Source organism: Canis lupus, chromosome 15 (genome assembly GCF_003254725.2).
Source record: "Canis lupus dingo isolate Sandy chromosome 15, ASM325472v2, whole genome shotgun sequence".
NCBI lineage: Eukaryota > Metazoa > Chordata > Mammalia > Carnivora > Canidae > Canis > Canis lupus.
This window is the reverse complement of record NC_064257.1, coordinates 38,815,255-38,836,355: the sequence shown is the minus strand read 5'-3', so window position 1 is coordinate 38,836,355 and position 21,101 is coordinate 38,815,255. Positions and strand designations below refer to the sequence as shown.

The 21,101-nt window shown below is 35.2% G+C and overlaps 1 protein-coding gene across 14 annotated transcripts in view; it reads left to right on the top strand.

Moving 5' to 3' along the window:
* Positions 1–21,101, top strand: part of ANKS1B (ankyrin repeat and sterile alpha motif domain containing 1B) — a 1,053,015-nt gene that overhangs the window by 381,634 nt on the left and 650,280 nt on the right. For all 14 annotated transcript variants that reach the window (XR_007402223.1, XM_025439286.3, XM_025439282.3 and 11 more), the window contains exon 10: positions 17,102–17,267. Coding sequence is in view for 13 of the 14 variants with exons in the window: in XM_025439286.3 (XP_025295071.1) it covers positions 17,102–17,267 (166 nt within the window). In the remaining variant the exon portion in view is untranslated. The remainder of the gene's footprint in view (positions 1–17,101; positions 17,268–21,101) is intronic.

Here is a 21,101-nt window from a genome sequence, read left to right as displayed (position 1 = left end):
AAATGTCACCATGCTCACTGTTTGTACAAAGATTGTACTCATTTTCTGAAATAAATTCCAGATTTATTTGCAACATGGATTGCTGTAAGCTTTTAATTTCCAGAGTTCTGAAAAAGTTGATTTTGACACTTTTTGGATTAAAAAAAAAAAGATTTTATTTATTTATTTGAGAGAAAGAGAGAGTGTATGTGAGACAGAGGGAGAAGAAGGAAGGAAGGAGCAGGGGAAGGGGCAGAGGGAGAAGCAGACTCCCTGCAGAGCAGTGAGCCTGATATGGGGCTCCATCCTGAGACTCCAGGATCATGACCTGAATTGAAGGCAGATACTTAACTGAATGAGCCATTCAGGTATCCTTTTGTGAAGATTTTTATTGCTTTTATTGGAGGAGTGGATTTTTAGATATCATTACTTCTTCCAGAAGTGCTTTTTTACTGGCTTTTGAAAGAGGTGGGGAGTAAGTAATGTTCAAATTCAGTGTTAAGATGAATTAATAAGCATATGAACTCAGAAGAAGAAGAGTGCTAGCATAGAGTTGACTGGAAGGTGCAATAAAGTAGATGAAATTGGTGAGTTGAAGGCTAAGCTGAGAGTTTTGTTTTGAATAAAAAGCATTTGGATGGTACTTAGCTTTTGGACCATGAATAATGTGAGGATCATGATGTTTGAAGATTATTCTAATGGTTGTGCATAGAATGAAATGAAGCTGTACAAACAGAGAAATGAGTTCAGAGACCGTGGCAATAATCTGCATTGTGTGGTGATGAAACCTGGCTTAACATGCAGCTATGGACAGAGAACTGCAAGGGTGACCTATGGGGCTTGGTGATAATGGACTGTCTGAGGAGTAAAGAGTAGAGGAGTTTCAAAAGATATAAATGTTACTACTCTGCTTTGCAGAGATGCTGGTATAGTAATAGTAATGAAGATGGTTGAAAAGCAGACAAGTGGCAGATTTTTATTTTGACATCTATATATCCGTTCACCTAACTGTCTCTTAAACTTCTTGCAGACCCATTATCATAAAGATTAAATGAATAGGTGTTGGTTATTAAAGCCAGGATTTTACATTATCAAAGCTAAATATCATCAAGAGGCCTTTTAAATCACATTAATTTAGAAAAAGAAGGAAAGGGTTTTTGTTGTTGTTGTTTGTTTTGTTTTTTTAGTCTAAAGATATTCCAAAATGTTTATTATGTTAACTTACTTTTCTAACATGTAATTCTCTGGGAGAACAGATGTAAGAATTCTAAGGTTTTGTATTAATGGAGTTTAATTATGGTGTATAGAAATGATAGTTTCACAGCTTTGACTGTGTATTAATAGTGCATCTTTTATAAATAAAAGAGTCCTGGGTTCAAGCACTACTTGTACTGAGAACACAAAGCTTTTTTGTCAGCATGTGGATCATCATTATTTTCCAAATAATTTCTCTCCTTTATTTTTCCATAGTCCTTGGGGAGAGAAAGCAATAAATGAAAAATGCGATGATTATCAATGAAATGATCACTTTATATAATTGGAAAATATTAATTCCTATGTGGGATCAAAGTCAGCTTTCTGGACTCTTCCTTAGCCTATTTCTCATTTATTTGTGCACTTCTGTACATACTTGTAACAAGGCTGAACCTAGAGATAGCACTACATATTTCCATATTGCTGTTGTACTATAGTCTTCTTCAGTGTTTTCTTTTTCTAAAAATAAATATTTTATTTATTTATTAATGAGATACACACAGAGAGAGAGAGGCAGAGACACAGGCAGAGGGAGAAGCAGGCTCCATGCAGGGAGCCCGACGCGGGACTCGATCCCAGGTCTCCAGGATCACGCCCTGGGTTGAAGGTGGCGCTAAACCCCTGAGCCACCGGGCTGCCCTCTTCAGTGTTTTAAATAATTGTATTATTCATAAATATTTGTGCTTTTCTAGATTTTTAAAGTATTAAGTCACAAATTTGTATCATTTGCTTTTATTTGGAAGCTAAAATAACAAAAATAAATTATGATATTATCTTTTATCTCTGTGAGTAGAGAAGTAAATGATTACAAAAGTGTTTTCATAAAATTAAAGTTCCTATTAAAATAGCACAGAGATGGGAAAGCGTTGGGAGGACATTCAAGTTGTCCACCCTATTCTTAAGGCTTAATTTTTCTTAATATTGGTTATTTATGTTATTTATGTATTCATCCATTTTTTAAATGATTGATTTAATCATTTAATATAAATTTAAAATTTTTTGAGAATCTGCTCTGTGCAAGGATTGTGCTATATTAAATTCCATATGGTGGAACTATATGGAAACACTTGCTCTCTGGGAAGAAAGAATTTAGAATTTATTGCTGCACTTTGCTCATGTATTTTTTTTTTTGAAAAACAGATCCTAAAAAGTATAAATTACCTGTGAGAGCTGGGACAAGAATAAGGGTTTCTTTCTTTTTGCTGAATATTTTCATGTAGAGAGACTTTGATTAGTTTAACTGGGCTTTTATCTACTCCTACTTATTCCTCAGGGGAGTTAATTGATTTGTAAATTTAGGAGCAGAAACTGAGCATGTGTCACTAATCCTCTTTGTGATCTTCTTGCCTGCAGAGAGGATATGCAGTTAAGCTTAGTAAAGAAACTTCTCAGGCTTGGGAGACCTGATGCTAGTCTATCTAATTTGGGAATATAGTCACAGGAAGCCTATATTGCCTTGAACCTAAGCCACATTTTCTAGCATCTTATGTCACTAACCTAGTTAATGTTTTAATTCATTTGCATGAGTCCTTTGTTTTATCCACAGGATGGCTAACTGTGTGGTCTTTGGGCAAGATTTGACACACTGTAGGCCAAATCTGGACAAGCTCTTCCAGTTACATATTGTGTATATTTGTTTTACTGCTAAAACAGTAGCACTGAGTACTTGTAACAGAGATCATATGGCCTGAAAAGCCTAAAATATTTATTCTTTGGCCCTTTAAAAAAAAGATTTGTCATCCTCAGGACTCTTAATCTCTAATTTGGCCAGGATATAAGGAAGTCCTTTATTGTACTCCCTAAATAATTAATCCTATTATCATAGAGGGGTTTGTAAAAAACTTTAATTTGAAAAACATGTATTGTTATTAAAAATGGTAAAGGCCCTTTCCTTTGTATAGAAATGGAGTGGAGTCAGGGATAAGAGTCTGGAGCTATTAGAGTAAAGGCCCCAAGCCTTGTTATAGTAGTTACCCAGGACCCCTCACCATTACCAGACCTACCAACACTAACCACATTTGATGATGTAACTTCATTATCAAATCCAGCATTTTGTTTTTAGGAACCTGGTGATGTCCTTTGTCTTCCCAATATTTAAGTTGAGTCTCAGTTATTTTTCTAACAGCTTGACATGATTTGTCTCTTAGTTGTGAATGTGTCTTTTTACTTATACTTGAATATTCAAATTTCTAGTTCATTTATTCAGTACTTACCAATTTTTCTAATATTTTGTTTTCTACCTTTTCCCAAAAAAATATGAGGCTTTGGACTTCTCAGACTGTAAAAAAATCTTTTATATAAATACTTTTGGTTTCTTTATTTTCAATTTTGTTTCTTCTCTTTTTTGAGTGTAAGTAATGCTTTATCAACAACACGTTTCTTAGTCTTTTAGCTTCAAGGTTGATTCATATGATACACTTTTCTCTTTGTTCATCTTGTTTCGGTGAAATACATTCTATTTTGACGTCTTACGTACATTATCTAGGTCTCTTACTGAGGCTTTGTATGGAGCTGATCCCTATTTAGTTTTGCTTGGCATTTGGCGTGTTTTCAGTTGCATTTGTTGATTTATTAAGGAGATTATTCTTGAGATTTCACCATCTTCAATTTCACCTGGGATATGCAAATTTCCACATAACAGTACCAGAAATAAAATTAAAGTTCATTTGTATTTGAAGTTGATATCATCACCTTCCTCAGGTGGTATTTAGACTCACAGAACTTTTTTATTCTTTCTGAAAATAGCATGTATATATAGTTTTTAAAAAGATCAAGCAAAACAAAAGAGAATATTGCCTCATTACCCCATGTTGATCACCAAGTTTTAAATCATTCCTCCCAGAAATATGCCACACAAATATATGTGTACATACTTTCTTTTTTGCACATAAACATACATTATATATTGTTTTTCCTTTGTTTTAGCTCAAAATATCAGTACCTCCACATTCACATCATTTTTGAATGACTAACTGGTAATAGTGGCTACATTTATTGAGCATTTAGGCACTTAGACACTATACTAAGCACTTTATAAAATTCATTTCATTTTATTTCAAAAATATTTCATAATTTTATCATCTCATTCATAGTCACCAGCAACCCTTTTAAGTAGGTACTATTAGTAGTCTATCCTTGCCAAGACAACTTTGCTGAAAATGACAGAGCTGGGATTCTGTTTCTACACTCTTTAACTATTTTTCCAATGTTTTTCAAGTTTATTTCACCAACCAATTGCAGTACTATGACCAGGGAAACTTGTAAAACATAGATTTCCTGCTCACTGTCAAGAGATTCTGATTTAGTAAAAATTTGGGGAAGAGTAACAAGTCTGAATTATTAACAAATGGTCCATGTGGATTTTATATTGTCTAAAATCTCTGGACCTATGCATTATACTACATTGCCTCCTTGTATGAATGATATTTACTTATTAAACAGTCTCTTAATGATAATCTAAAAATAATTTCCAGTCCCTTAATATTCTAAACAATGCTTCAGTATACATCTTTATATGTACATTTTTATTTGTATTCATGGGTTTAATTGTGGAAGTAGAATTCCTGGGTCAAAGAGCCTGTGCATTTAAAATTTTGATACACTTTTGGAAATTTTATCAAGAACAGAGAGATTCCTCTTTTCCTTGCTGTTCCCTAATCAGTAGTTATTTTCCAAGAAGTAAAGATTTTAGAACACTAAAAAAGATTAGTTAAAAGGGTTTTTTTTTTTTTTTTCAAGCAGTTCCTTTTATTTACTCTTTTTAACCCTTGTGTTTGTTTGCTAGGGCTGCCGTAACAAACTACCACAAGATTCATGGCTTAAACATCAGAAATCCATTTTCTTGTTGTTCTAGAGGCTAGAAGTCCAAAATCAAGATTATCAGTAGGGCTGGTTCCTTCTTAGTGCTTAGTAAAAGAGAATCCATTCTATGTCATTCACCTTGCTTCTGGTGGTTTGATGGCAATCTTTGGTGTTCCTTGGCTTGTGGCAGTATAGCTCCAATGTTTACATGGTGTTCTTATGTATGTGTCTGTCTCTAAATTTCCCTTCTTTTTTTTAAAAAAGATTTATTTATTCATGAGAGACACCCAGAGAGAGGCAGAGGCACAGGCAAAGGGAGAAGGAGGATCCCCACAGGGATCCTGATGTGAGACTTGATACTGGACCCCAGAATCACGACCTGAGCCAAAGGCAGATGCTCAACCCCTGAGCCACCCAAGCTTCCCTAAACTTCCCTTCTTTATAGGGACAGCAGATTTTGGATTGGGAGTCACCCTAATGACTTCATCTTAATTTAACTAATTACATCTGTATCAACCTTATTAACAAATATGATCACATTCTGAAGTTAGTGAGGGTTAGGTTTGGCTCATGAATTTTGGGGAGACACAAGTCAACCAATAGTATACTCAATAGTATATATACAATAGTATACTCAAAGTGACATTGTGAGATAGTACTCACACTGGTTTCTCAACACTTTTCTGTTAACATTTCTGCTGTGTTTTCAAATGTTTAATTGGCACCTCCAACTTTGAAGTGACCAATCAAGAGAGGGTCAACTAAGAATCAAGATCCATGGACATGAACTGGTAACACTTTCTAAAGGGGAACAATACTCTGACAACCATTTACAACTTAAATTATTGCTACTGCTCATGAGAGAGGCTTCATAAGAGGGAGGCTTCCCTCTACATCACCCTCCCCATACACACTTCATTATTTGACACAAAGATTAGAAGTAGCAACTATATATATTTTTTTAGAAATTATGAATGACAATTATGCAATTCATATAAATGGGGCCTTTCAGTACCATGCTTTAGGAATAATAATGGTTTATCAATCCCATCTGTTCCCAGGTGAAGGAAGAAAAATTTTAGCATGGCAAAAGTCCAAAAACTGATGCTATCTAAAGATCTGCTTTCTAAAGATCTCTTGTAACAATTGACAAATTAGCTGGAAAGAGATTTTATACCAATACACACTTCAAAAATGGTACCCATTTTTCCAAACCCCCATTAACACTGTGTATTACCTATAGCAATTTATATATTTTTAATTATAAATGAGATCAAGCATCTTTTCATAGAAATTTCTAGCTGTTTCTTATCAAGTACTCCTATCATTTGTCCACTTTTTCCCTTAGGTTGATAACATCTTTCATCTCAATTTGTAATTCTCTTTATATAATAAAGATATTAGCTCTTTGCCATTTGTGTCAAAGAACTTTCCCAAACCTGTCATTTGTCTCTTAATATTTTTTTTAAAGATTTTATTTATTTGTTCAGAGACACAGAGAGAGAGAGGCAGAGACACAGGCAGAGGGAGAAGCAGGTTTCATGCAGGGAGCCCGACGCGGGACTCGATCCCCGGTCCCCAAGATCATAGCCCAGTCTGCAGGGGGCGCCAAACCACTGCGCCACCGGGGCTGCCCTGTCTCTTAATATTTTTTATATTTTAGTGGCTTAATAGTTAATATTTGTACTCAAATTCATCAATCTTTTTCTCTACAGCTCTGCTTATATGTCTGGTTATAGCTCCTGTTCCAAGTCCATTCCTATTTTAAGATTGTTATTATAAGGGTATTTATTATTTGAATATTTATCTGGAATTTATTGGGGTATAAGGAATGAAATATTAATCCAGCTTTATTATTTCTTTCCAAGTGAATAGTCAGTATCTCATTGGCAATTCTTTTTTTTTATTTAAGATTTTATTATTTGACAGAGAGAGAGAGAGCACAAGCAGGACAAACTGCAGGCAGAAGGAGAGGGAGAAGCAGGCTCCCTGCTAAGCAGGGAGCCTGATGCAGGACTTGATCCCAGGATCCTGGGACCATGACCTGAGCCAAAGGCAGACACTTAACCAACTGAGCCACCCAGATGCCCCACACTGGCAATTGTTCTATAACCCATTGTTTTCTTACTGATTTGAAATACCACCATCATAATATAATAAATTTCTACAAATGTATTGGAGCTTTGCTCTTTAAATTTTTCTTTTCTCTTGCTTTTCAATTATTGCACCAGAACCATTTATAATTTATTTAAATATCTGCTAAAGGCTGATCTCCACCCCCTCCATTGCTTTTTTCTCTTTTCAAATTGATACCTGGCTTTGTCACACATTTATTTTTCCAAATGTACTTGTCAAGATCCAAGATGCAGTAGGAGGGAAACTCCATTGCAATATTACTGCATTAAATTTAAGACTAAGTAAAAGTGAAAGAATCACTGTCTTTAAAATATTGAATCATATCATAATATAATAAGGTATATTTTTCCATTGGTGTTTAATCTTAATGTCTGTCTCTCAGTCTGTAATCATTTCTGTTGCCTCCCTTTGTAATGCCTTGTGCTGGGTTATTGTATCCATTTTCCATTACTGCAAGAACCAATTACCACAAACTTAGAGGTTTAAAAAAACACACAAATGTATTATTTTACATTTTCGGTAGTCCCAAAATGTGTCCCACTGAGCTAAGTTCAAGGTTCTGGTAAGTCTGCATGTCTTTCTAGAGACTCTAGGAGAGAATCTATTTTCTTGCCTTTTCTAGTTTCTGTAAGCTGTGCCCATTTGTTGGTTTATGGCTGCCTTTCACCTTCAAAGCCAGCAATGGCTAGTCAAGTCTCTCACATTGCATTACTCTGACACTGACTCTTCTTCTTTCTTTCACTTGCAATGACCATAATAATCCAGGATAATCTCCCCATCTCAAGATTCTTAATTTAATCATATCTGCTAAATCCCTTTTGCCATGTAACATAATATATTCACAGGTTCTGGAGTTTAGGATGTGGACATCTTTGAGAGGCCATTGTAGTGCCTACCACCATCATTGATGTTCCTTTCCCTAAAGCTGTCCTGCTATCACTCATTCTTCCATCTCACCCAAGGTCACTCACTATTATTTTCTTATTTTTCTTATTATTCTATATTTATAGCATAGTCTTTCACATATGAATGTCATTGTAACTCTTTAGGGGATTATTTTCTTAATATTGGGAGACACATCAGAACAGTAAGACCACTTCCAAAAGCTTTTTCCTACTTTGAGTCATTTGAAATTGTGAGTCATCTCTAACTTTGAAAAAGCCATAAACCCACACTCCCTTGTGTTAGTACTGCTGTCCCCATTATTAGAAAAAGGATTCAGGAAGCAGTTTAAAGTATGCAGGTAGCTTATCATAGTACTAAGCCAATACTTCCATTCTCCTTGTCTTACTTACCTAACATCTTAAGACTCATCTGAGTCAAATCACCATCTTCTATTCTCAATCCAACTAAGTTTGAAGACTTCCAGTGGCAGAGAAACTACTACCTGCTAGGCAGCCAATTTTATACTGAGAAGCTCTAATTGTTAGAAAGCTCATTTTAAGCTGAAATCTGTCTCCTTATTACCATCTTTCCATCTATGCTCTTTCTACTCTCTTAGCCATAGGGAACAATGATAATTACTCTTCTACTTTTCAAATACTTGTGATAAATGTTTCCCTGTACCCTTTCCCCTCTAATTTTTTTCCCACATGATATGGGTTTGATACTCAAACTTTTCTTAACCCCTGTCCAGAGGAAACAGTCCATTTGGTTTGTACCTTTTCTAATGTAGGCCAAAGTACCAGAGTGAGGGGACTAGATATGGTCTTACTGCAGGATTGATTAAGCTGCTTCTATTTCCCTCACATAGTTAAGAATACATCTATGTTAAGTGGCATGTTCACAGAGGTGCTCTGTCAAAGTAATCTAGAAAAGCCTCTAGGGTAGTCTTATTTCTAATAAAAAGTCACATCATTGCTACATTTGAGAAACGGTTGTACCCATACCTGGGGCCCCTAATTGTTGCCAAGGTTCTTCATAAATCAGAAGGCCAAGTGTCCTTCTGCCCTTTTGTTGAAGAAAATCTTATAACACCTTACAAGGATGGTCACCATGATACAGTTATCTTTGATGATATTACTAAACCAGATAATTCCCAATCCTAATTAACACAGAAGAAGGGAGAGCTATCACATTCGGTTGTCTAAATATCATACTTATATTGAATCAGCCAATGTCACATTATGTCTTTAAGATATTACATCATCACTCATACTGTCCAGCTATAACTCCTAATTCTTTTTTCATGGTATTGCTAACCTATATATCCTCATGCTGAATTTTTATAACTAATTCCTGTGCTAAACCATAGGGCCTCATATTTAATCACTAATTAACTTTGACTTGTTAGATTTAGTCTACTACCACTGGTGATTTTAAACTTTTTATAGGAGCACAGTGTAAACAACACATGAAAGCATATTATGCAGGCCTTTTATTACTCCTGTTTGTTTTTCTTTGGGAGGCATACATTCTATTAATTTATTCAGCACTCTTAGTATGCATCTTTTTTGAAGAAGTATTGTTTTGTCCACATATTGCACAATCAACTATAGTAGGTAGGATGAAGCTAAGTAAGAAAACATCAAAGCCAGACATTCCTTCAGGAGCTGTGAAGTTAGGAATGTAAGGCCTTCAAGGCCTGTTCAGGATTCAGGGACAGGATATTAAGACATTATCTCTCCTCAGAAGAGAGCTGGCCAAGACCAAGACAGAGAACACAGTCCTAGGTATGCTACTATTATTAAAAAATTAAAAAAAAAAATCAAGCAAAGAAACAAGTTTGGGATCTGTTAACCAGGCATTCAAATAAAGATAGAGGCTAAATATCAAGAAAAAAGGCAAAAATTGCTAACTAGATTGGAGCCCCATTTTGCTAGATTAGCTATGATGGAGCCTTGAAGGTGAGTCCCAAATTGTTGAGCCAGTTCTTTTAATCCTTCTTGTCTGTTACCAGGATTTATTATCAAAAGAATATTGATAGTTAACCTGTATATTAAAATCCAGCTTTCCCATTGTAAGTAAGAGGGTTCGCAAAGGCAGGGAAGTTGGCAGGGTTATATAGTACCTAATAATGTATGAAGATTTTTCTTGCCCTTAGTTCTGATGATAAAGATCTTGTCATAGGTCTTTTTAAAATCTGTGATATGATAGTATGAACACTAGATTAGCTGTCACAAGATCAGTTGGAGCCCTGAAACTTTCATTAACCAGATGCTTAATATTGGACAACTCACTGAAGAATTCCAAACCTTAGTTTCTGGATGGAGATGATAATAACATTGATAGGCTGGTTGTGAGGGCTAAATAAGAATCATCTGGGTAATTGAAATACTCTTCATTTTGCAGACTAAAAAATACCTTACAAGTGTAAGTTACTCTTTTTATAGAGATTTGAATCTGTAATAGTTTTTAAATGACATTGTTTCAGCCTTCATTCATTTGGCAAATATTAAGTGCATACCATGTGAAAAAGATAGTCATGGTCCTTGCCTCTATGGTTCATAATTTTAGTGGAGGATACAGACCTTAAATACTAACTGAATTATTAATTATTTTATGTATTTTTTAGCATGTATTGTTGAGTCCTATGATGAACAGGAATGGCACTTTGCTAGTTGCTAGACAAGCATGTCTTTAGAAGTTAAAATCTCATTAAAAAAAAAGAAATTAACCTCATTTATCTTATAGATTAACAAGATTATATTTAACCTCTGGTTTATCCCTCCATATCTTGTTATTTTAACCAGTTTACTACCTGGATCATTAATGCATCTAATGAAATCACTCAATATAGAAACTCTGAGATATCATGAGAGACCATGTTAAATATTTCAAAAGAATCACTGTATGCTATGACTAGAGCCCTTCATGATTCTCTCTCAAAATTATGATGAAAGTAAATGAGTTGACTTTAAAATGACATACTCTTAGTAACCTCATGCTAGTGTTTGAAAGTAAATTAATTGGGAGAGGAGCCAGAGTAGAGGCAAGAGACTAGTTGAGAAATTGTTCTAGCAGGTCAAGTAAGATACAGTGGTGACCTTGACTAGAATGATAACAAGAGTGGAGAGAAATGAATGTGTTTGAGGTATAATTCAATGATGAAGTAAGGGACTTGGAGATTGGTTGAGTATGGCATTGAGGAAGAAGGAGAATCTTTTTAAAAATAAATATGAAAATGATCATGAATGCTTTGACAGAAATGAACATGAGGAGAGACTTATCCTACCATATAGTAAAATTAATTTTAAGGCTTTAATAAGCAAAACAGTGTGATTCTGGTGCTAGAATAGATTGACATATGGAACCAATTAGAAAGTCCAGAAACAGATTCAATTAAATGTAAGCATATGGCATATACCTGTTGTCACAGGAATTCTTTCTTTTTTTAATTTAAATTCAATGAATTAACATACAGCGTATTATTAGTTTCAGTGCCAGTTTAGTGATTTATCAGTTGCATGTAACACCCAATGCTCATTACATAACGTGCCCTCGTTATGCCCATCACCCAGTTACTCCATCCCACACCCACCTCCCCTCCAGCGACCCTCAGTTTGTTTCCTACAGTTAAGAGTCTCTTTGGTTTGTTTCCCTCTCTGATTTTGTCTTATTTTATTTTTCCCTCCTTTCCCCTATGATCCTCTGTCTTGTTCACAAATGAGTGAGATCATATGATGATTGCCTTTCTCTGACTGACTTATTTCACTTAGCATAATATCCTCTAGTTCCAACCTCATTGTTGGGATCTCTTACCATTTGGTAAGATTTCATCTTTTGATGACTGAGTAATATTCCATTGTGTGTGTGTGTCACATTTTCTTTATTCATCTGTCAGTGGACATCTGGGCTCTTTCTATATTTTGGCTATTGTGGATACTGCTAGCATAAACATTGGGGTGCATGTGCCCTTTTGGACCACTATGTTTGGATCCTTTGTGTAAATACCTAGTAGTGCAATTGCTGGGTTGTAGGATAGCTCTATCTTTAACTTTTTGAGGAACCTCCATACTGTTTTCCAGAGTGATACAGAAAAACCATTTGACAAAAGACAACATCCTTTCTTGATTAAAACTCTCTGCAGTGTGGGGATAAAGAGAGCAAACTTCAATATCGTAAAAGCCATATATGAAAAGCTCACAGTGAGTATCATTCTCAACAGGGAAAAACTGAGAAATTTCCCCTGAGGGAACACAACAGAGATGTCCACGCTCACCACTGTTGTTCAACATAGTACTAGAAGTCCTAGCCTCAGCAATCAGACAACAAAAAGAAATAAAAAGCATCCAGGTCAGCAAAGAAGTCAAACTCTCACTCTTTGCAGATGGACTTCACCCAAAAATTGCTAGAACTCATGTAGGAATTCAGTGGCAGGATATAAAACCAATGCACATTAATCAGTTGCATTTCTACATACTGAAAGACAAATTAAGGAATTGATCCCATTTACAATTGCACCAAAAATCATAAGATACCTAGTAATAAATCTAACCAAAGAGGTAAAGGATCTGTACTCTGAAAAATATAAAACACTTATGAGAGAAATTGAGAAAGACACAAAGAAATGGAAAAACATTCCATGCTCATGGATTGGAAGAACAACTATTGTTAAAAATCTCTATGCTACCCAAAGCAATATACACATTCAATGTAATCCATCTCAAAATACCAGGAATTCTACTTCAAAAGAAATAGTCAAACATGTAAACAAAGGTCTATGCATAAGAATGTTCCCTTAAAAGCAAAACATTGAAATTTCAATATGATAGGATTCACTAAGTAAATCATGACCATGTGTATATTGAAACTTAACCTTAAATTTATCATGTAGACACTGATTTGTCATTGAAACTCATTCACAATACATTATTAGAAGTAAATTTATCTTAGATTATAAAGCCTAAAAAAGATTATAAAGCCTTACATATACATATGCATATGTATATGTAATATCTTCATATAAGATTTATATTAGGGATGCCTGGGTGGCTCAGCGGTTGAGCATCTGCCTTGGCTCAGGCCATGATCCCTGGACCGGGGATTAAGTCTCACATCGGGCTCCCTGCAGGAAGCCTGCTTCTCCCTTTGCCTTTGTCTCTGCCTCTCTCTCTGTGTCTCTCATGAGTAAGTAAAATCTTTTTTTTTTTTTTAAAGATTTATGTTAAATCCCCTCATCCCACTTTGGGTGGGAAAATGCAATGTCCTCAAGATATCTATAGAATCCACAGGAAATCTAGCCTTGGTTCTCATGATCACCTCTTGCTGCAACTCCTGTATGTGTAGGACTTTCGATTTCATTCATTTTTCTCACTTTGTGTCTATTCTTGACTCTCTGCCCCATGACTACTTAGAATAAGTACCATACCCTAGTTACTTGTATCAAAAAACTTGTTCATCAATGTTAATAGCAAGTTGTTCTTAATACAAAATACCTAGGAAATGTTTAAAAGTCCACTGTCAGGAGAATCTGTAAATGAATTATTGTATACCTATACAGTGAACTCCTATACCAACCACATTGAAAATAAATGAAACTCAGAAACATAATTTTGATTGAAAAAGTCATAGAAGAGCAAGAATATCTTATACTATTCTTATGAAATTCAAAAACATATGGTACAAAACTATTTATTTATTGGCACATATATAGTTAAATTTCAACAACAATCCAAGGAATTACAAATACGAAGTTCAGAACAGGAATTAGCCCTGGTTGGGGAGGGGAAGGAAGGGTCTGGAAGGGGGATCACAGGTGGAAAGGGGTGGGTTTCAATGGTAATGTTCTAAACTGATTAGTGGGCATGCATAAATTTTATTATTTTATTCCATCACATACCCATCCTCTTATGAGGGATACTAGTCAGATATTTTGTTGAGTGTGCTTTTTTTTTGGACAATATGAAATTTTTGAATAAAAAAGCATAGTTTTGCTATCTTTGTTTCAACATCTTCTTCCCTTGAGGCTTCACTTTCCATAAGGAGACAGCGTACTGTAGACTTTTCCAATTAGAAGTAATGACGCTTTCTTCAGAAGCAGAAGAGGGTGCACTTCACTGTTGTTTAAAATATATTTTTCTTTCCCTTGCACACACCCACATGTCCACATACACATTTACAGAGGGAAGCAATCTGGGAGGATATGCACCAAAATGTTACTATTAGTTATCTGAGCATGCAGCATTTTCATGGATTTTTTTCTTTCTTTATATTTTCTAATATTTCTGTTATAAGCAATATACTTCATTTTTAAGGGGACAGCAAAGTAACATCCTGTGTGGTTAAATTTGAGAGTATTTTTCAAGGCCATCTAGTCTTCGTATTTTTTTACAGAGTGTAATTCCAATCTAACCAAATCCATAAAGAATAGGTTGTTCTGATTAACAGGTTATTCTGATTTTAGGATAAACTAGGGCTTAAACTAGAGACTTTTTTCAGGATTCTTTATAATCTTATTGTCATAATCCCAATTTTTTTCACTTTTGATATGCAAAACAGTAAGGAATACCTGTAAATAGTAATAATAACCAACCTAAGCAAAGTAATTTATATCTGAACAAAGCATAATTATTTCCCTAACTGGTAGTTAGAATTTGTTAACAAGGACATTAGAGAATGTTCAGTTGATCAATAAACATTTATTAAGCACCTACTACCTGGCAGGACTTGTATGAGATTCTGGGGATAGAGTGGTGAACAAGACAAATTCCAGCCTCATAGAGTTTATAGTCATCTGTTACATCCACTTTACAATGTGTCTTGTAGATAATTTTATCGATAGTTCTTCTGAAAGATTTTCAGTAATGAGGAGTTTCTTCTGTTGCTTTCTAGTGTATTTCTCAGCTATTGCTACATTAGTACATTTTTATTTAGAAGACAACCAATATAATGAATTCATTAAACATTGGTTTTTGTTTTTGTTTTTGTTTTTTGTATTGATTCAAATTCGCCCTTTTGACTTATAAACATTGGTCTTTATTCTGCCTTTAAGAACTTTGGAGTAAATCTACCACAGCAGCTTTTCCTCTTTCCCTGCTTCATAGGACAGCTCTTTAGGGATAGCCATTCAAATATATTGAGAAAACTGTTATGTTGCTGTAAGGCTTCTCCAGGTTAGAACACTGCAGGTCCTTTCATCATTTCATCTGTGACATGGTTTTTAAATCATATGCCATCTTGATTGCTTTTGTTTGGATGCTTTCTCCTTTGTCATCCTTTGTTGTTAAAAATAAATTACTCCCAATTTCCTGCTTTCAATAGGGTAGAGTGAACCTAATTGATTCTTTGATGTGTGAGGGTCTGGTATGGTCTGAAAGCAATTACAATGACCTTGAATACTTACTCTACAGTACTGTAAATATCACTATAGATAAACTAGGAGCTCATACTAAATCTTTATTGACCCTTGGACATATCTTGGAAGATTTTTTGAAAAGAGTTTATTTTTTTTATTTGTCTTTTTCTTTTGATAGTGAATTATGCTTTGTAAAGGTAAAAAATACCAAAAGGAATGATTAATTGTGAAATTCATTATGCAGATATATTTATCTTCCCTAATAATCTATGGATTTTCTGAGGACAAGGATTATATCTTTTTTTTTAAGATTTTATTTATTTATTCATGAGAGAGACAGAGAGAAGGCAGAGACATAGAAAGAGGGAGAAGCAGGAGCCCAATGTGGGACTCGATCCCAAGACCCCAGGGTCACTCCCAGAGCCGAAGGCAGATGCTCAACCACAGAGTTACCCAGGCATCCCATAAGGATTATATCTTTCTAGTGTTTAAAAATCTCTAGCACTTAGCATAGTCCTAAGTATATATGATAGGTGCCCAATAAATATTTGTTGACTAATTAATGCTTGTATAAGAAATTAAGATCTTGTGAAGTAAAATGAATCCTTACTTTTAGAATATATCAAAGAATCAGTAGTATTGACTTGAACCTTAATTTTATCCTAACCTGGAAAGAGAAACCTTAGTATATTAGTTAGCAGTGTTCCCCCTACAAAATACTAGTGTGTTATGTGGAAATACTTTTACCTCTAAATGACAAAAAACAAAAACAAAAACAAAAACAAAACAAAATGTTAGCAATGGCTCAAACAATTAAGAACATTTGTACTTAAGAAGCCTAGTTGGGGCGCCCTGGTGTCTCAGTGGGTTAAGTGTCTGCCTTCAGCTCAGGTCATGGTCTCAGAGTCCTGTGATCCAGGGAGCCCCAACTCTGGCTAATGGCTCAGTGCAGAGTCTGCTTCTTGTTCTCCCTCTGCCTCTCCCCTTGCTCATGCTCTCTCTCTAAAATAAATAAATAAAATCTTAAAAAAAAAGTCTGGAGTAACTAGTCCTGGGGTTCTCTCAGTAACTCAGTAACATCATCAAGGTCCCAGGTTCTTTTCATTGTTCTGTTGCCATTATTAGCCTGTTACCCTTTTGATCTTAATCTTATTGCCTTAAGTTAACAAACATGCCCATCCTACCTGCAGATATTAAGACTGCACCCAGAGAGAGGAACCTGAGGATGGCGAATCTGTATAAGAGCCTTATTGCGTTTCTTTTCTCTGAAGACAAATATTTTCCCAGAAGCCTCTCTTCAATCCAACTGGCCAAAATTGAGTCATATGGCTCTGGCTATCTCTAGGAAGCAGACAAGGGAGTAGAGTCTTGGGAATGACTGTTGATTAGCTAAACAGCAGTTTATGACACAACTAGAAAATCATCATATACTGCAAAAAGAGATCATGACAAGAGATCATGAACTTTACTACATCTGTGATAGATTCAGGGGAACCAAACTGTCAGGACCCTTCCAAAAAGATCAGTGATGATATTGGGTTATATGATGGCATAACTTATTCAAACAGATGAATCAGCACCTCTTAATCACTTTTGGAAGAACTGATGAATCTGATTATCTTTTCTAGTTTTTATAAATCAAACAAGCTGTGTCTTTATCACAAAGCTATTTTTATTTTTTCTCCTTCCTTTCAGGAGTCCTATCCAAAGAAGAGGAATTACACTATGGAAATTGTACCATCTGCTTCTCTGGATACATTTCCTTCAGAAAATGAGAACTTTCTATGTGATCTCACGGACATAGCTGTTACAAAAAAACCTTGCTCCTTAGAAATTGCAAGGGCCCCTTCTCCAAGAACTGGTAATATTTCTTTTTTGTTTGTTTGTTTAATTTTTAAATTTAAAAAATTTTTTAGAACTGGTAATATTTCTTAAAATTGGACCAATTTAATATGCATGCTTGTATATGTGAAGATATATCATTAATATTTTGATTTTCCACAATATTTTGAACATGAAAGTACTTCAGTATAGTCAAACTTACATTTTTTGCATTTTGTCCAGGTAGGTCAGAGTTTTTGAGATAGCATCTCTTAACTTCTTGACAAGAGCTCTCAAGGAGTGATGCTACTGTGGTGAAGGTACTTTGAAACCTTGCAATAGTGAAAAACCTCTAGGTCAAACACAAAGCTTGAGGTCCTTTTAAAAATAAAACCTTGGGGTCCTTTAGAACTTAATGGCAGATTTGGTAGCAAGGTCTTTTAATATATTTTTCTGTATCCTGCTTGCAGATTATTGAGATGTACTCAGGTACTTTGTATATTTTATGCCTTTTATGGTATTTTCAGATCTACAATTTTATTTGCATTATAAATTAGTGCACAGGGCAAGTAAATATTATGCACATTTTACTGATAAGGAAATTGGAGCTAAGTGTCTTATTTAAAATCAGTACATGAGGGGGCCTTTCTTGAACATAAGTGTTTGACTATCACCATATCTGCTTTTCGTTACTTCACCACTGCATCTAAGGAAGAATGCAGGATAGTAACATGAAATCTAATGATGGAGGAACCTTTCAAGTGGGTTGTCAACATATTCAGTGCTGCAAAGGAGTTATAAGAGAAACTCTAAAGAGGCATTTTAGGTTTGATAACCCAATTGCTGTTTAATTTTGAAAAGTAAGTTTTAAAAGTGTTGAGATAAAACCAGATTTCTGGAAGTTAATAGTATGATACTGGAAAATGGGAGTGGAAAGTACATGTTACCCTTTTGAGAAGATTAGAAGTAGACATATGATAGTAATATGAGAAGAAAGAGATACAAGGGAGAAATAGCTAGTTTATTTTGGGATAAGTACGCCTTGGCCAAGTTTAGAGGTTAAAGGAATTTGCTGATGGAGACCAAGAGATAAAAGATAAAAAATAACAAGAAAGAATAGAATGAGTGGGGAAGACTGAAGGAGACTAACAAAACACAGATATTGCTTCTCCCAGAGAGAGGAGAAGATAGAGCATGGTTATGAATATAGAGAAATTCTGAAATATGTTGTTCCAAATGGATTAAATTCCTTGGTTAAGAGAAAAAGCCAGTGGCTGAAAAGAAGGGGTAGATCTTGAGGAAGGTTAAAGTAAAATTCAAAAATGCTACTTTAGATAATAAGCTGAGAAATTTTATAGTAGTGGACAAATAGGTTTTTGAGCAACATTGAGGAGAGAGTGTTGTATGAATCATAAGCATGCAGGAGGAAAATCTTTGGGATAAGGTAATAGCATGATAGAGAAAATACTTGAAATTCATTGAGCATTTACTAAGTACCAGATGCTGTTCTGAGTGCTTTATATACCTTATTTAATATAATTCTTATGACACTATAGGGTGAGAATATCATTATTATCACTTTACAGATGAAGAAACCATGACACTGAAATATTAGGTAACCTCCCACAGTTCTGTGTTAATAAGGGATAGACTTGCACTTGGGTTGTCTTTACCCTTAAATTAAAATACTCTGTTATGCTGAATTATATGTAGGGATGAAATATAGTTGAAATCATGAACCACATGCCAAAATTCTCAAGAGACGTGAAGGTATGACTGGAAGTCCACATATGGTAGCAATAACACCAGAAAAAGAATGTTATAATAGGATAGCATCATCTTCAGAAGAGCAGCAGATTTGGAATAGTGGGTGATGAGAAGCAGTCACGGAGCGTGAAGACAGTGCTGATCCCCAGCTACAGCAGTTGGTAGGAATGAAAACTCTTCCATGGGAGGGGTAACCAGGAAATGCTGGGCAAGTCAGGGGGAAAGCTTGGTTTATAAAGGAAAATGGAAGGCGTGAATGAAAATGTAAAAGAGCTTTAATTAGGGCATAGGGAAGAGGGGTGTGTTGGAGGTGGTGGAGGCAGGAATGAAAGAGTCAAGGAACATAGGTATTTATTCATTAAACAGACAAAAGCTAATTGAGTTCCTTCATGTACCAGGCAGTGTTCTGTATGCTGAAGATACAGGGATGAAAAAGACACACATCCAGGTAACAAGGCTGATTAGGCTTCTCCTGCTGACAAATAAATATTCTGGCTGAAAATAGAGTAGAAATACTTCTGAAAAGCATTAAAAAGGTGATAGGAAAATTATATAAGTTGAATAACATTTGAATTAGGAACTATTTATTTATTTATTTATTCCTGCACCATTTTATTTTTTTAATAAATTAATTTTTTATTGGTGTTCAATTTACCAACATACAGAATAACACCCAGTGCTCATCCCATCAAGTGCCCCCCTCAGTGCCTGTCACCCACTCATCCCCACCTCCCACCCTCCTCCCCTTCTACCACCCCTAGTTCGTTTCCCAGAGTTAGGAGTCTTTATCTTCTGTCTCCCTTTCTGACATTTCCCACACATTTCTTCTCCTTTCCTTTATATTCCCTTTCACTATTATTTATATTCCCCAAATGAATGAGAACATACACTGTTTGTCCTTCTCCGACTGACTTACTTCACTCAGCATAATACCCTCCAGTTCCATCCATGTTGAAGCAAATGGTGGGTATTTGTCGTTTCTAATGGCTGAGTAATATTCCATTGTATACATAAACCACATCTTCTTTATAGGAACCTTTTTGGAGTCAGTAGGTTAGTAAGATATAATCAAGCCAAACATTGGTGAAGGTAGGAAGTTGGTGGATACTAAAGACTTTTGTCCTGAGAGAACTTTCTGAATCTCCTATTGAACTCTGGTGCTTAAGGCCTCATAAACCTTAAGGTTTATGTACAGAAAAAAAAATCTCTGTGCGACTTTAATAGGAAATTCTTCCTCCATAGAGCTGGAACTCCAGGAACTCACTTCACAGTAATTAGAAATAATTCTGCCCCATAACACCCACCCAAGGAAAGGGATTTGTCATGGGAAGAAGGAAGGAAATTCCTGAGGTATTACTACCACAAACTGGTCCTCACACAGATTTGTACCCAAAATTTCTATCACTTAAATGGTACAAAAAATGTTAATCCATGAACTTAGTTTAAAGTAATACCCTCAGGTATCAATCAAGCAGAAACAAATGTAATTCCTCTTGAGAAGAATATACTGTTTTTCTAGGGCCCAAATAATCTCTATAAATACTTTTCTGATTAAAATTATTTGCAGTGTATAACAGGTCTATAAGGAAAGAAACTCTGAAATCAGAATCACAGGAACAAGAAAGAACAGATCCACACATGAAAAGACTTCAAATATTGGAATTATCAGAGGGAGGCTAAAACATGATGGTGCTATTATAAACACACACATACACACAGAGAAAAACTACCTCAAATTTAAAACACAGTAGATAAGTAGAATGGCAGATTAAATTCAACTGAACAGAGATTTAGTGAGCTTGAAAATTAGGGCAGAAGAAGTTTAACAGGATGTTGCATGGAGAGACAAAAATGAAAAACATGAAAGCGAAGCTAAGAGACTTGGAGGATATACTGAGAAATTCTGAAATGTCTATTTAAAGCTTCAGAAGGAGAGGAGCAAGAGAACGAGGCAACAGTAATATATTTGAGGAGCTAATTTTCCAAAAGGCAAAAGGCTTGTTCTTGCAGTCACGTGGAGGTTGACAAATGAATAGCTAATTCTAAGAGTATAATAAATGTTAAGGCAATGTTATACAAAGTGCTTTGGGAATAGAAAAAAAAAGGA